The 16,115-nt window shown below is 36.0% G+C and overlaps 1 protein-coding gene across 1 annotated transcript in view; it reads right to left on the bottom strand.

The window, feature by feature from the left end:
• npffr2a (neuropeptide FF receptor 2a) overlaps positions 1-15,191 on the bottom strand; it is a 30,544-nt gene extending 15,353 nt beyond the window's left edge. The window contains exons 1-2 of the mRNA XM_039650190.2: positions 14,820-15,191; positions 13,653-13,990 (exon numbers count right to left, since the gene is read on the bottom strand). Coding sequence (XP_039506124.1) covers positions 13,653-13,983 — 331 coding nt within the window. The 5' untranslated portion in view covers positions 13,984-13,990; positions 14,820-15,191. The remainder of the gene's footprint in view (positions 1-13,652; positions 13,991-14,819) is intronic.
• Positions 15,192-16,115: the final 924 nt, after the last annotated feature.

Genomic DNA, 16,115 nt, shown 5'->3' with positions numbered 1-16,115 from the left:
TGGCACGCATTGAGTCACCCAAGCACCTGTGGGACTATATTTCATGTACAGTGGATGGTATTTTGTTGATTGACAAATTGCCACTTTATTTAGGAAAATCAGAAATACAGATAATTTAGAAATCCATTTTTGACTGAGATAATGATTAACATTCTGTGTGGAAACTATGACTGATTGAAAAACCTTATAAACCTAAAACAATAATCTAATTCATGGTTAACATTACTGAATATCATTTCAATTTATTTGGCAAGTTTTGACTTTTAAATTGACTGTGGTTTTGTTGTGTGCCAGAACAGCAAGATGCCTTTAATCTTGCCTCAATATACAGCATGTGGGTCAGTTGCTGCAATCACACTTACCATCTGTTGGGATTTGATGTATTTTGTGTATGATTGGAAGAGGTGAATTTGGCTTAGGGAAAGGCTTAACTATATTTCCCCTGTGGGGGTGGGGAGTGTGTAGAAATAACACATTTGTATTTTATAGTGACCGTTCAAACAGGCTATTTATTCATTAGATACTAGTTCTTATTTATTAGATATTAGTACCTATTAAAATACACTAGTACGTATTCATTAGATTATAGTGCCTATTAAATTGGTACTAGTACTTGGTCATTAGATGCTAGTATTATTTGTTAGATACTAGTGTAGAATTTATTCCAAATTTTCTGTATCTGTAAAAAAAAAATCTAGTAAAAAATAAGGGTAACACTTTATTTGAAGGGGTGTGCATAAGACTTTAAACAATGTCAACTTTGCATTAAAAGTGTCAGTAGGCGCGTTTCCATTACAGATTTGAGCAAAAAAATTGCGATATTTTCCAAATTTCGATAAAAAACTATTGCAAAATGACGGTGTTTCCATTGACCGATATTATACGACTAAAACGCCTTTTTTTAATCTCGCGATAAGTCATTCCAAAAATCAACGGACTTTGGTAGGTTTATAACTTATTTCACAGCCATGCACCGCACTGGACATTATTATTATTATTAATGGAAGGAGACATGATGTGTTATCCAAGCATTAATAGCAGGGAAACATACAGAGTTCCTGGTGTTTCTCCCTTATTTCTGCTTCGATGTCTTCATGGCATTTCTTTGAGGTTTAGAGAGGCTATTCCTGTGATTATTGTTTCTTTTTTTAAATGAATTTAATAAAGAACCCTATCTCGTATTATGTCCAAACGTCGTTGCAAAACGAAAAATGAACGGTTGTTGTATTTTTAAAACGCAAAGTTGAACACCATCATTTTAGTTTGACCACACCAATTCTGCGCTACTGTATATAGACTAGGCTACATCTCAATGAAATTTCAGATATTTGTCAGCCCATTCTCACCCCCAAGGCGTCACCTAACTGACTTAGATGACGCCCTAGGATCGCGTGTACCCTACCCCCACCCCAGACCTAAACCTAACCGCGTCCTCTAACTGATGCTTTCCTTTAGCGTCAGTTAGATGACGCCGTAGGATCGTCAAAACGTCAAATATTGAAGCATGGTCAAAGGTGACGCCTTGGGGTGAGAATGCGTTGTATTTGTTTATGAGTTTTTGCTCCCTTTAAAACATTTAAAATATTCACAAATTAATATGGGGGAAAAAAATGTAAATTTCACTGGTGTTCTAAGGCCAAATTAGAACATGGATAGGCTATTTATGATATTTTTCCTCGCAGTGCTTTATAGGTGAGTTATTATAAATGCGTCTGAAAAAATAATGAGCTAAAAACATAATCTCCGGATGCACCTTTAGGGAGAACTGCACCTTTCATACGGATTACATAATCAGAGGGTATTAGTTTACGTTTTGGAATTTGTTCTTTTTAAAGTGGACATTTAAAGCTTTAGTCTATAAAGGCTATTGGTTCAGTTCTCGCGCTCCAGTTCACGAAGATCATAAAGCGCGCCTGATTGTTTTATGTTATTTTACAAAAGAACAATGTTTTCTTGTTATTGTGACATTACGCAAATAAAAGTAGTTACGAATAATGTATTATTATTTTCTTTATAACCAGAAATCATTTTCTTTTATTTATTTATTTTAAGTTGATTCCACTGTTGATGGGAAAATGAAAGTGTTCACGGCACGCCCGCGTCTGTCTGCCATCCAGTTCGTGCTCCAAACTCCGCACACACTCTTGGATATTGGTCAAAATTGAGTGTTTATTTGTGATAATCTTAGCCCTATTATTGTCCAACCTGTACTATGAATGAGATGTGACGAATTGCTTTGTTGCTTTTTTGGATAAAAGCGTCTTCTAGGCTACATATGTAGCCTAATAAATGTTATAATAGGCTAATGATGATCATTATTATTTGCGGACACGGACCTAAAACACACTCCGTCTTCTAAGTCAGGTGACTGTAAATGCGCAAAATCCGTTTCCATTGCAGTTCTGCGAAAAAATCCTTTTTCGAATTGCCTGAAAAACCTCCTCATGCGAGCGTAAAAACTTTTTTGCGATAAACGTTTTTACGAAATTTACGTGTTTCCATTGAGCATATTTTCATTTCACAATTTCAATTTGCGCAAATTGAAGGGTAATGGAAACGCGGCTATTAAGTGTCATTCAGTAAATTATGACACTTTTAATGCAAAGTTGACTTTGTTTAAAATGTCTTTGTAAAGACAACTTGACATTAACAAAGACAAAAATGTCTTGATGACAACTTGACATTAACCAAGTCAAAAATGTCAAGTACAATGTTATCCACTTTACTTGAGGACAAGTAAAATATTCATGTCACAGTTATAATGGTGTCATGACAACCAAAGTTAAAACCAACCATAACATATGACAGGGTAATATAATGTTAACACAAAGCTAAAGCTAAAAGTTTGATAAATAGACTTGTTATGACATACTTGTGACAGGTTGACAGGTTATGATTTCTTGGTTAATGTCACAATGTCATAACAAAGCCATTTTTGTCTTGGTTAATGTCAAGTTGTCCTAACAAAGACATTTTAAACAATGTCAACTTTGTATTAAAAGTGTCATAATTTACTGAATGACACTTCACAACATTCATAAAGACTCCTTCATGTTCATGACAGGTGTTATGTCATGTTTATGACAGTGTCATGTCAGTCTTATGCACACCCTTTCAAATAAAGTGTTACCAAAATAAGTACTAGTACCAAATGAATAACTACAAGTTTCTAATATATGTTGGTCTAATAATCACAACTGTAATACACAATAGTCAGAAACAAATAGTTGATATCTGAATGACAGAACTCTATAGAAGACAATGGAAAAAAATAATAATTTTGTTACTATTAACAAAATAATAGTTACTAGTCACTATCGAAATAAGTTCTTGTATCTAATGAATACGTTCTAGTATCTAATTAATAAGTACTAGTACCAATTTAATAAGCACTAGAACTTAATAACTAAGTACTAGTAACCAATAAATACGCAAAAATAATGCATTAGCAAAAAAAAAAAAAATAGAATTAACAAAAGTTCCCTTTCAAGGGAACTTCGAGCTGCGTCAAATGCTGTGGGAATGCCCCTGCGTTATGAAGCACGTATGGAATCAGACCAATGGAGAGACGGAATGTCATAGGCGGGTGACGTCATTGATCAGGAACCTATAAAACACCCCAAAAACACAAAAGCATCAGCTATATGCTATATGTGAATCTGTCTGAGTGTAAACAAGGTGTCTGTCTTTAGTATTTGCTAGGCAGGAGTTACCACATTTACACCACACAAACAATTTTGTATGAGAGACTATGGCATGCGAACAGCATTTAAGAAGTGTGTTATTTCCTGCTCGCGCTATCCAACAGGCGGGGATACACATGTTCTTTATGTTGTTTGTTTGGGAGTGCAGCATGCCCAGTCAGCCCTCGAGGTGGCTGGCTGCGAGCATCTGCCTTTATGGACGCTCCGCTCCCGCCGAGTGCTGAGGAGAGTGCTCAGTGCGCGCTTCCCGCGGTTCGAGTCCCGCTTCTGCAGCGGCGACGCTTATTGTGGGGATCGCAAATGGATCTTTCAGCAAGGTTTTAGACGGGCTCTGCCTTATCTCTGCCTTTACCTGTTAGATCCCGTGTCTCAGCCTCGGTTCGGAAGCATGCCCTCCGGTTTCTTCCACCTGGGCTGAGGCACCAGTACTGCAACTATCTAGTTATAAAAAACTGAGGAGATAAAAATAACAGTATTGACGAGGGAGGTGTGTAGGACTCGCCACCTCACACTCCCGAAAGTGAAGAGCTCATGGAGGTTCTCAAAACTAGCTGTATCAAAACTAAGCACTGAAAAAAAAAAAAAAAAAAACTAAGCACTGAGTGGCCAGTGGTTAGACAGAAGTCTGTTATTAAATCTAAGTTAGATGAAAGATTTCTCCCTTGCCGTGTGCAACGGCAGTGCTTGCCGTTTTTTCAAGATCTCCATACTGAGGTGTCGATTATGGAAGAAGCCGGCTTCTAATAGAATATTTGGCCCCAATCATCTAAGAAAAGACGACGCTTTGCCCCGTGTAGAAGAGACGCTTGCGAGCTATCTCTCTTCCGAGGCACCTTCCAAGCCATTATGAAATATTTCGGCTTTATAAAGTGTATTAGGCAGCAGGTCAGGCTGCGTCGGGTCTGCATCCAATGTCTATATTGCAGGCATACCATGCTGATTTGCCAAAGGATGTGAGTTTGAGTGAGGGGGCAGTACTGACGTGGTTTGAGAACTGAGTCAGGCTGCCGATTTATGGTAAAATTTTTTTAACATGTTCAATAAGGAGAATAATAATAATAATAATCCCCTGTGGGGTTATTCAGTGACTTAGGTAATACTGTTGACAATTGCAGAAAAGCAGGCAGCAGCTTTTAACCCTTATGTGCTGTTGTGGCTTTTTTCAGCCACTAAGGGGTATTTTTTAGTCTTAATTTGGCCATAAATTTTTCCTTGTTTCAGCAAATGGAATGATATTTGGTGACAAATCTAATTTGACACATATTTTGGGAAAATGCTTTGAAATTTTTCAAAAACTCAATAGTACACTCTGGGCAAATTCACTACCCTTTCGTTATGTTCGTGGCTGAAAAAAGCCACCCAGATCCAGGATCCTCTGAATCCTCCTCGCCTTCAGTGGAAGCATGAGATGATGATGAGGGTGCCACATCCAAACCAGGATCTGACTGTCCTGAGTCTGCGGTCAGAGTGAGAAGACAATACCTCCTGCAGCTCGCTGGAGGGGTCAGACTGCATAATCATCTCTAAAACTTCACTACAAGTAAACCCCTTTCTCATGTTGCTTGCTGCTCTTCTCACCATCAAATGACAAGCGTTTATATCCACTTTCTTTGTTTTTGTTTAGTCTGCATTTCTCACCATCAAAAGGCAGCAGATGCATAAATACACTTACTTTGTTTTTGTTTACTCCATGTAGTTTTGAGAGCTGAAGTGTATATTTTTATTTTCTCAGACGGATCAAGGTGAGTTATCACACTCTCTCACACACTCACGCACACACACACATACTGTATACACACTGTAATATGCTATTATACTCCATATAACTCCATGTAAAAGCCAGAAACTAAGCTTTTTTTTGCACAGGCCTGTCTAAAGGGTTAAATGGTTCCACCTGGTTATCAACAGTAAAAATTACAAATTTTACCTCTTCCCAACAGGGAAAACCATCAACAATCAAAAATGCATGATTTTATGGTGTCATGGCTTTGCAATCAAAAAATGTGGTTATAATGGAAGTCAATGGGGCAAAAACAGCCACGAACAGTAAATGAGGGAGAAAAAGTTAAAATCTGATGCTACACAAAAACTAACAATGCATCAAAACCAATGTTGTTTCTAATCTTTGACATGTCCAAGACTGTGATAAAAGGTAAAAAAAAAATCCAGTCCACAATCATATTTTATATTTTTTTTATGATTATTTATTTATTGCAAAGTTTAACATGGTCCACAAGTGCTTGTAGGTTTGCTTGTACTAAAAACAAATAAAATACACATAGACATGTATATTAATAAGTAAGGGGTGGAATAACAATACCAGCACAGCTCCAGGATTACCACTGCTCCTCCTTAAAAATGCTCAGAAGTAATCAGTACGGGTGACCTATTGAATTATGATAGAAGATAGCTTTGTAACAAATTCAGTCCAGGCCTTAAGTGTTTTTGGTTTGGCTTTGTTAATTCTTGCTGTAGTAAGTTCTAATAGTGCAATGTATTTAATTTCTATGAGCCACAATTTGCCTGCTGGAATTGTAGGCTCATGCCAAATCTTGAAGATAATCTTTTTGGCTGCAGTTAGAGCAGTGTGAAGAATCCTACGCTGGCTAAAATCATATTTTATATTGAAAATAAGTCATTTTGTGTGTTTTTTTCCCCCAAATCAGTGACATCATTTATGAATTTGGCAATTAAAGAGTTAAAATACTGAATTTTTTTTAAAAAAATTAGTAGTTTTGATCAGGACTGAGGTCGGTTAATAGATTTATGCAAAACAATTTGAAAAAAATATTTATCTGATACATTTTTACAGCAGTTTAAAGTAGTGGCTTTTTTCAGCCACGAACACAACGAAAGGGTAGTGAATTTGAACAATGCACAAGAGTTAAAAGGTTTCTTCTATTAAAAGTTCAAGTTCCCGGCTCAGTCAAAGCTTTTGAGAAAAAAAAAAAAAAAAAAAAAACAATAGGACTGATTTGAAGTCATTGACTATTACTTATATTGACTTAAGTTCTACCCCTGGGGCACAGGTGCTCTCATCTTCTGTGCGCTAGTTCTCACATGATGGTCACTTGGTCCTATGGCGACGTGGGTTTTCACGTTCCCACAGCGTTTGACGCAGCTCGAAGTTCCCTTGAAAGGGAATGTCTCGGTTACGTATGTAACCCTAGTTCCCTGATAGGGAATGAGATGCTGTGTCAGTCCGCCATACTCCTGGCCTATCAGAAGCTGATGCGCTTGTGTTTTTGGGGTGCTTTTTAGTTTCTTGGCCGATGACGTTACCCGCCTATGACGTTCCTTCTCTCCATTGGGCTGATTCCATACGTACTTCATGACACCCAACGCAGGGGCGTTCCCACAGTGTTTGATGCAGCGTCTCGTTCCCTATCAGGGAAATAGATTTACATACGTAACCGAGACGATTTCTTGTCCTTGCTGGAGTGCTTTGGTTTAAATCAATTTGTTAACTGTACTCCACATAGCATAGGACATATTTAAGATTGAGTGAGATCAAATGGGTCTTTTGTGTCTGGGTTGTGTATTATTTAGGACTGTATGATCATCTGGCATTTATGCTTTTTTTTTTTTTTTGATATGCATATTCCCATTGCTAAAACTGCCTCTCATATTTTGACTTATCGGAAGTGGAGATAAGTTGATCCTACTGATTTCTGTTTTTATTGACTCTTCATTAAATTGTTTTACTTCATTTGACCCCCTGGAGAAAAGGGTTTCTATGTTAAATTCGGTTCTCCTATCTGGATTGGTTTTATTTGCTCCTCAAAAGTCAGGCTCCATTTCAATTGTAAGTCCTGCTCCATGGTATATTGTGCAACTTTTAAAACAGCAACAATTACCCCAGTGCCTAAAAAGTCAAATATTGATTATGAGAACTTCACTAATTTTCGTCACATATCTAATCTCCCTTAAAACTTACAGCAGCATGATAAAAACTACCTAAAATGACAGAACTTATGGAAAATAAGTTGTGGTTGTCTCAAGAGAAGCCAGGTTATCCCAGTGTATTGTTCTGGTGATATGAAAAATTGAGATTTAGCAATATCGCTGGTAAAATGTGTATATTATGATGTCATGTTGAAATAAAAAAAATACCAAAATTAGAAGAAATTGTGCAAGTAAATTATGTTTCATTTCTTGAAAATGTTATACTCTATAGAAAGATGGATGTCCCTACCCATATCTTTATTTGGCAGAATAAATATCTTGAAAATGAATGTTTTGCCAAAATGTTTATTTATTCCAGAACATCCCTCTGCCTCCCCCTGAAACTCTTTTTCAAAGACTTATTCTCTAAATTCAGAATAAGTTTTTTTCAGAATAAGACGTTTTTGTTTTTGTTTTTTTTTTAATATGTTTGTAATACGTTTGAGAGGGGAATGATGCAGTGTCCTAATTTTCTTTGGTATTATTTGTCTGTTCAACTTACAATTACTGTATGTTTTATTTTCTATCTCAAGACTGCACACCATGGGTGGAAACAGAATCGTCTCCAATCAAATCGGATCTGCCTTTATATTTATATTCATCAGATTTTAAAGATCTAAAAATGTTTCCAATCCTATAGTTATAAACATGATTGCCGTATGGTATGATGTGAAGAAATTTGTAGGTCTCTCTTACCCTTTATCTTGTTTTGGTCCCATTTGGGGCAATACAAAGTTTAAACCAGGCAGTTTGGACACAGTTTATATATGTTAACACTCTTATGTCATTTGAGGAAATAGTCAATACATATAATATTCCTAAAAAACAAACAAAAAAATAATCATAAAAATTCTTAAATAATCTACAAATCCAAAATTTCATAGTCTAAAATTATCTATTTTAGAAAATGAAATTACAAAAAAATTGTTCAAGTAAAGGATTAATTGTCACAACATGCACACAAGGTAAGGTCCAAGAGTAGTTTAATTGCATAATAGCTTGTTTTCACGTGACGTCACGCCACTGCGTTTCCATGGCGCGAAATGCAGATGGAGGGCAGGAAGTGATTTTCTACATTTAGGAAGCACTATAACACACTCAAAATGCCTATGTTTTGCGTCGTTTATGGTTGCTCAAATTGACCAAACCACGAGGAGTTTTTATCGTGTGCCCAAAGTTGTTGTTCATAAGGGGGAGAAATACAAGAAATTGACAGAAAAACACCGGGAAAAATGCCTTGCAAACCTACGTCTGCGGTCGGGAGGAGCCGAATGGGAAAATGCCTGTGTGTGTGCGTGCAGTGATCACTTCGTCAAATGTAAGTTAATACATTATTTATGTGGCTTATAATTATTTTATTCAGGTGTTTAAATACACTTTTGTGGCTGTTCGTGTAACGTACCAGTTTTCGAACTTTGTAAAGTCAAAGTATGTCTGTAAGACGAGTTAGTTGCTGATATCTACAGCCTCGATGGCAGGCAAATCTCTCAATTCAGTTGAAAATCGGTCCTTTTCATAACGTAAGGATCACGTCCAACATATGTTTTGATTGTCTGTTTATATATTTCTCTTGTAATAGCATCTAAAGTAGTACAGTACGGATTTTCCTCCATCTCGTCCATTGTGCGCTTCACTCCTTGCCCTCCATCTGCATTCTGCGTGCAGTGTTGGGGAGTAGTTAACTACAAGACGCTACTAACTTAACTACATTTTTCAGTAGCTTGGCAGTAGCTCAGTTGCTTTTTAAACAGTGTAGCTTTTCCAGTAGCTAACTACTTTTTGCAGCAAGTAGCAGTGTAGCGCGAGCAAAAGCTACATTGCGTTTGTCGAGCCTGCGCGAATCAGCGTGATGCAAGGATATTCTTCTTCTCGTTAGATTACAAACTAATTTTTTTTGCCATTACCGCCACCTGTTGTTTAATCACACGTCTTGCGGCTAACGCTTCACTGACCTAAAGAAGTGGGTTGACAGTCAGTTACACACCCATATTATGATTATCCATGATGGAGCAAGAGGTGATGGCAGATTTGGATGATGGAGAAACAAATAACATTAATTACCCATGGTCTTATTTGTCCAAGTTCAATCGGTATTTTTGAGAAAATGTTCTAAATGCAATTTATGTTGAATGTATATTTTGTTCTTGCAATGTTTTAGGCTATTTGTTGCAACTTTGCACTTTTGACAAACAGTCTGAGATATTTGAGTGTTGTGTGTAATAAAACAATACTTTATGAAATCATAATTGTATTGCATTGTTTTAAACACTAAATATTTTAATTAAAACATTCATCAGACACTTATTCAGTTATTTATAATATATAATTTATAGCATGTTATAATAATAATAATATGTAATATAATAGTTATAATATGTTGTTCAAAAAGCAAAAGTAGTTTCAATGTAGCTAGCTTGATAGTAACTTGTAGTGTATCTAGCTACTTTTCCAAAAGGGTAACATGACTGTAGTTTAACTACTTTAACTTACAAGTAGCTTGTAGCTTGTCAAACTACAGTTTCAGAGTAGCTTCCCCAACACTGTCTGCGTGTCAACACAATCACGTGACTGCAAACCACCTATTCGTACTCATAATCCAGCCAGGCAAATGGTCAAAATCCATACAAGACAGTCCAAAAACCAAGAAACAACCAAGATGGGAATAGAGAAGTGCAAAATGACATTAAACAAGGAATCCACAACAATCACAAAAACAGACAGGGTATAAATAGACAAGGTACAAAAAAGGTGAGTGGGAACTGTGTGCAATGATCAGTGATGAGTTCAGACCAAGATAATAGACCTTATTCAGAGCAGCGAGGGTGCCATTGGAAACACGGTAAGTCTATCCCTCACAGCCTCGCTTTCATTCTCATTAAAATAAGGTGTATGGGAAATGCAGATCATGATGAGGTGGTGACGGTATGGGGAAGAGGACTCTAGTGAACACCCAGGGAACACCAACCAGACATTGTGACTAATTTCATCATTATACAATATGCTGGTATCAGGATCTAAGGACTCCTTCAAACTACACACTGGAAGCCTGGAGATTGGATATTAACAGGGATATTCAGTTGGAGGACAGGAAACATGTAAAGAGGCTCCAAAACAATGAACCCACGTCTGAAACTGCTACAATATAAGTGGTTGATCCGGATGTATATGATTGCAGTTGTACTGCATAAATATAATGAAATTGTCCCTGACACTTGCCTAAGATGCAGTGAGTCTAAAGGTACATTATATTATTTCATATGGGAGTGCAAAGAAGTCAAAACATTTTGGAAAGGTTTGCAAATATTTGTGCACCAAGTATAGGACGTCAGCTAAAAGAAATGGTAACTTATATGTCAATGGAAAAGATTACTTTTATTTTAAGGGACAAATATAACATTTTGATGGAGTTTGGGGACCTTTCAGATCATTCTTAACATGTGGTAGACTTGGAAAGGTGTTAATAAAAGACTAAGAAAAGAGGAGGTATAGAATAGCAATGTAAAATACTAAGAGGCTATTTGGGGGTCGTTCTTGTTTTCTGTTATGGAAATGTACATGCATTTAGTTTAAAAGCAAAAAAACAATAATAAAAAAATAAAATCAATACAACACAGTGTCAAATCTCCTAAATTGCTGTCTTTCATATTATTTTAGTGCCAACTTTGTCAAACTGGATGTCACATTTTGACAAATAATCACACTGAAACAAACATGCAGCTTCAAAAGACAAGAAGCTGGGGATTCAGTGACATAGGTGTCCTTTTATGGTCTACCTCTGTCGGCTAATAGCACAGGCTTCACACACCAGCACACACTGAAAGCATTCCCATAATATCAACTCCATAACACAGCATTAAGCTCCCTTGAAAGGGGACTTAAATAATTTTCACAAAAGTGTTGTGATGTTAATTGAAAAATGCACTGAATTATTGCAGTTCTGATCTAATACATTTTAAATTTCAAATTTTTGAAAACTTAATTTACAACAACCTAAGGAACATAATTTGGGACTTTACAAAGACTGGCAAATAAAATTATTCATTTCGTATTTCCATAAATCCTCTTCCTCACAATATTTTAAAAGAAAGTAAATGAACTTTTTCAATATAAAAAATAGACCTTTAAGGAAAAAGCTGCTGGATTGGGTAATTTTCTAATCACCACTTCCCACAAATGACAAGATACTGTAGGTTTTAATCTGTAGTGTAATTCACATTCTCTTTTGCTGTTTGTCAGAAAAAAATGTTACTACAGTATATCAACAGTTACTATATCATCTCCAACAGAGGTGATTTTGCAGGGGCAGACTGTATAAAATGGATCAAACAACAAATGTTGATTATTAACGAGCTGTAGTTTTATCATATATCTACATCACGCACTGACATAGATGCACATAATGACATTGGTCACCAATAAGTGCATACTTAATTTGATCCGACAATTTCAGTACATTGAGTGATGGTATTTTTTTCCCCCATTAAGCATTTTAGAATGTCCCACACACCTTTTCCAAAGAACGCATTTCACGCTCATAATAATCTCATCAAAAGTAAACAGGCTAGACTGCTGCAGGATGCATGTGAGTGGCAGACATGGCAGTGCAGATTGCGCTTGTCTCCACATTTCCCATACCGAGCCTACAACGTTTTAGACTTTTGGTTTGAGGAAGTTCCACTCAAAAAGATTAAACATTTTAGAACACTAATATATATATATATATATATATATATATATATATAGCTAATCATAAAATTCCTGTAACCAAAATGGCATATTAAATAAAAATGTGTGATTATAGTTCTAGTAGGCAACATTCTTGACTGTGAGTGAATATAGTCGCCACCTTTATTTATATAGCGCTTTTTACAGATTGTATCAAAGCAGCTTCATGTGATGGCATGAAAATAATACAACAAAGTATGATTCTAGAAGAAAATTGCATCATCGTCACTCTGAAGTAGGCTAAGGCAGATCAATAATATTGTTGAATATTAAATGTCCCCAACTAAGCAAGCCAAAAGCCAAGGCAATATAGAGGCTGTGTTGTTACAAACATCAAGTGTATGACACTTGGGGTCCTTTCATTTTTTTGCTGGAGGTAAATTACCACGTCAACTTAATTTATATACACTCAAAATTGATTTACATAAAAGTAACTTTCACATAAATATAGTGGCAGTAGATGACAGAAATATAGATTGTCAATTATGATTTGGTATTATCCATTCGCATCTAATTAACTAACTTTTTATGGTTACTTCATACTCACCAGAGAAATTGGCAATTTGTGAGAAAAAAAATGTATAACTAGCAACAATCTCATTATCAAATTAACAATTTGTCAGAAAAAAAATGCATAACTAGCAACAATCCTCATTATCAAGATGCAATGGTATTTTATTTTAGATTCAGAGCTGAATCTTTTTTAAGCTTTTACAGATATACCTCATAAACACATCTGTAAGATTGCAGTCCATGGCACAGTCTTTTTGAAATAAACAGACTATGTAAAGAACCAACTTTATCTGTATATCACTTATTTATGTCAGCATGCATAATATGTAGCAGTTTTGTCTTGCGGCTACAGTTATGTGATACAAATACAAGAACACATGACTATATTTCAGAAACTGATGGTGACTCCCTATCACTAATGGGTGGCACCAAAAACCTTTTTTTTATAGTCGAGCAGCACTTAAGTGTAATTTTTATATGAAAATTTTGGTCCGGCTACTCATGAATAGCTTTTCATGTGGTCCTAACTTAAATCTGTCATTCCAGTGGAGAACAGCATCCTCTACTGCCACACACAACATGAACTTAGTGTTAACTGAAGCCTAGAATACTACTATAATACATGGTCACTTTTCTGGTCACGACAGCCCTACGGAGATTCATAAATGTCAGTTGAAAATTCAAGCATGTATAACCTTAGCTAGAACAAGGGACTTTAAAGAATATGCAAATAATTACATATATGGTTCCTGGCATTGCACTGACCTGTAATAATGTTGTCAAGAAGAGTTGTGGGCATGCAGAAAATCCCAACAAGAAGGTCACTGATGGCGAGGTTGAGGATGAAAAGGTTGGTGACAGTGCGCATGTTTTTGCTCCGCAAGACAATGAAGCACACCACTCCATTTCCGACCATGCAGACCAGGAAAATGAGAAGGTAGGAGACTATAAAGACTGCTGCTACTGATGACTGATGCAGGTAATATCCAACATATGTAATGTTGTTCTGAGGTAAGAAGAATTCACCAGTGCCATTGAGAAAAGTCCAGTTACCATCATCCACAAGGGTAAAGTTCAGGTCCAGTGTTTCATTCATTTTAGATCTGAGGATAATAGAATAGAGTTGAGAGATGCGTTTTATTCCCACAGTTATCCTCAAACAATATCAAGCCTTTATCTTTCTGGTATTGTCTCCTTTTTTTGCTTTCAGCCTCTCTCACATGCAGTTACTACTGAACAAATCTGTTTATCTATTTGTCTCTCCGACTTCCAGCTGTATAATTAAGTATGCATATTGTAAGTGATAGATTATTGACAAATAACGCCCTACCATAACAGCCTTGGCAAATATTATATAATCTACACTGGGCAAACACATTTGCCTCTCTAATCAATCAACAATTATAAGAATACAGACACATCAACACTTCAGATGACCTTGAGTCTGGTTACATGTAATCTGAAATATGTTAGTGGCTACTTCATTTGTATCAGAATTCATGTGTGAGAAAGTCAGAAATCATCAAGTTGTGAGATACAGTCTGGATCAAATAATCATCTGCACTCATTGTTTTTATAATGTATGCAACAGAATTAAAGTTTCTATTTATATTATTTCTCAATTAAATAATTGTCACACATCTCACATAGGATAAATAAAATGGAATAAAGCTTTAAAGTGCTAATAGTCCGTTTTATACCAGAAGATTACAATGAGATGATTTATAAAGTAGCCTATGCATCAACTTACTGTAAACACTACAATGCACAGTAGCAACTAGTCTATTAATCATATGCATATCCCTACTGATATCATCTCATTTTTACCACAACATTGCACATTGTGTCATTTTTAAATATATTAACAAATAATAATATAAACACACACAGACAAGTGATGTAGCCAACCAAGCAATTAACAGTCTTTCTTACCTTTTTATATACCCAATTACCCCAAAGTACCACCTGTTCCCAGGTAAAAACGAACAACACGTTCGCCCGGTCCTCCACGGAGATACATAAATATTTTTTGAAAGCTTTTTAAACGAATAACATCTGGATTATTGTTTACGAATGAATTGCATTTCCTCTCAAAGAGAACTCCGACATATTGCGTGCCATGATTCGTAGTTTCAAGAAGTTTTACAAGCGAAGCAAAGCTGCCGGTGTAGTTCCACACTCTTCAGCGGACTGTCAGTGAACAATGCGCGGGCACGATGAAGATGGGGAGAGAGAGAGACCGGCGGAGTGATGATGCGCTTTTAAGCGTCACAGCGCGCATGGTGATGGACACAGCATTTAATTGTGCTCTTGGCTCTACTTGCGTCCAGTGTGATAGTATCAGCTTCGAACTACAGGACACATAAACAGTTCAGTACAAAGTGTTCTATTTATTTTGCACTTTGAACTTTTGCATTGAAGCTGAGATTTTTATTTAATCAAGCCGCGGTATTTGATGCAATTGATTTCAATTTAATTTACAATTGTATTAGTGCTTTTCAAAGTTCTACATAATCATGTTATCACCGTTCTGGGAACGTACTTATATCTAGGCTACATAGCTGTGTATCAGCAATAGGGGGCACCATTCACTAGTGTTTGTGAATAGGGCACCCATTCCAACTGGTTCCTTCCTACATAAAGGTATAATTCCCCCAAAAATGACATTTTGTTATTTACTTACCCTTATATTGTACCAAACCTGCATGAATTTCTTTATTTCATGGGTCACAAAATAAGATCCTTAGTAGAAAGTTGGGGATTGACAGATTCAGTCTCCATTCAATTTCACTGGATCTGTTTTCAGATAATGAAACTGAATGGTAACTTGGCCATTCCACCAAAGGGTGACATTTGCTTGTTGTAACTTTTTTTTTTCTTTTTAATCTTATTTTCAACACTGAATCTAATACTACACAACTATTCAAAATGTTGTGCATTGGTCAATCTCAGGCAACTTTATTTATTTTCTACAAGTTTTCTATGCAGAAGATGGATCCATGGTTTCTCAGTCCTGTTACCGAAATGTTTAAAAGCATGTCAATTAATTCCTTTATTTTCCCTGCAAGAATGTGTTTATTTTTAAAGAAATTGTTAATAATAAATAATTAAATAATTGATATTTGTTACAAAATTAAGGCAAGGTGTATTTTAATAAAAACACAAAGCCATTTTGTTAACGCTATACAGCCCGGAAAGTACTGTGATTGATTGATTGATTGATTGATT

This window comes from Pimephales promelas, chromosome 4 (genome assembly GCF_988280905.1).
Source record: "Pimephales promelas chromosome 4, fPimPro1.hap1.1, whole genome shotgun sequence".
Classification (NCBI taxonomy): Eukaryota; Metazoa; Chordata; class Actinopteri; order Cypriniformes; family Leuciscidae; genus Pimephales; species Pimephales promelas.
Note: the sequence above shows the minus strand (reverse complement) of the source record. Positions and strands in the feature narration are given on the sequence as shown.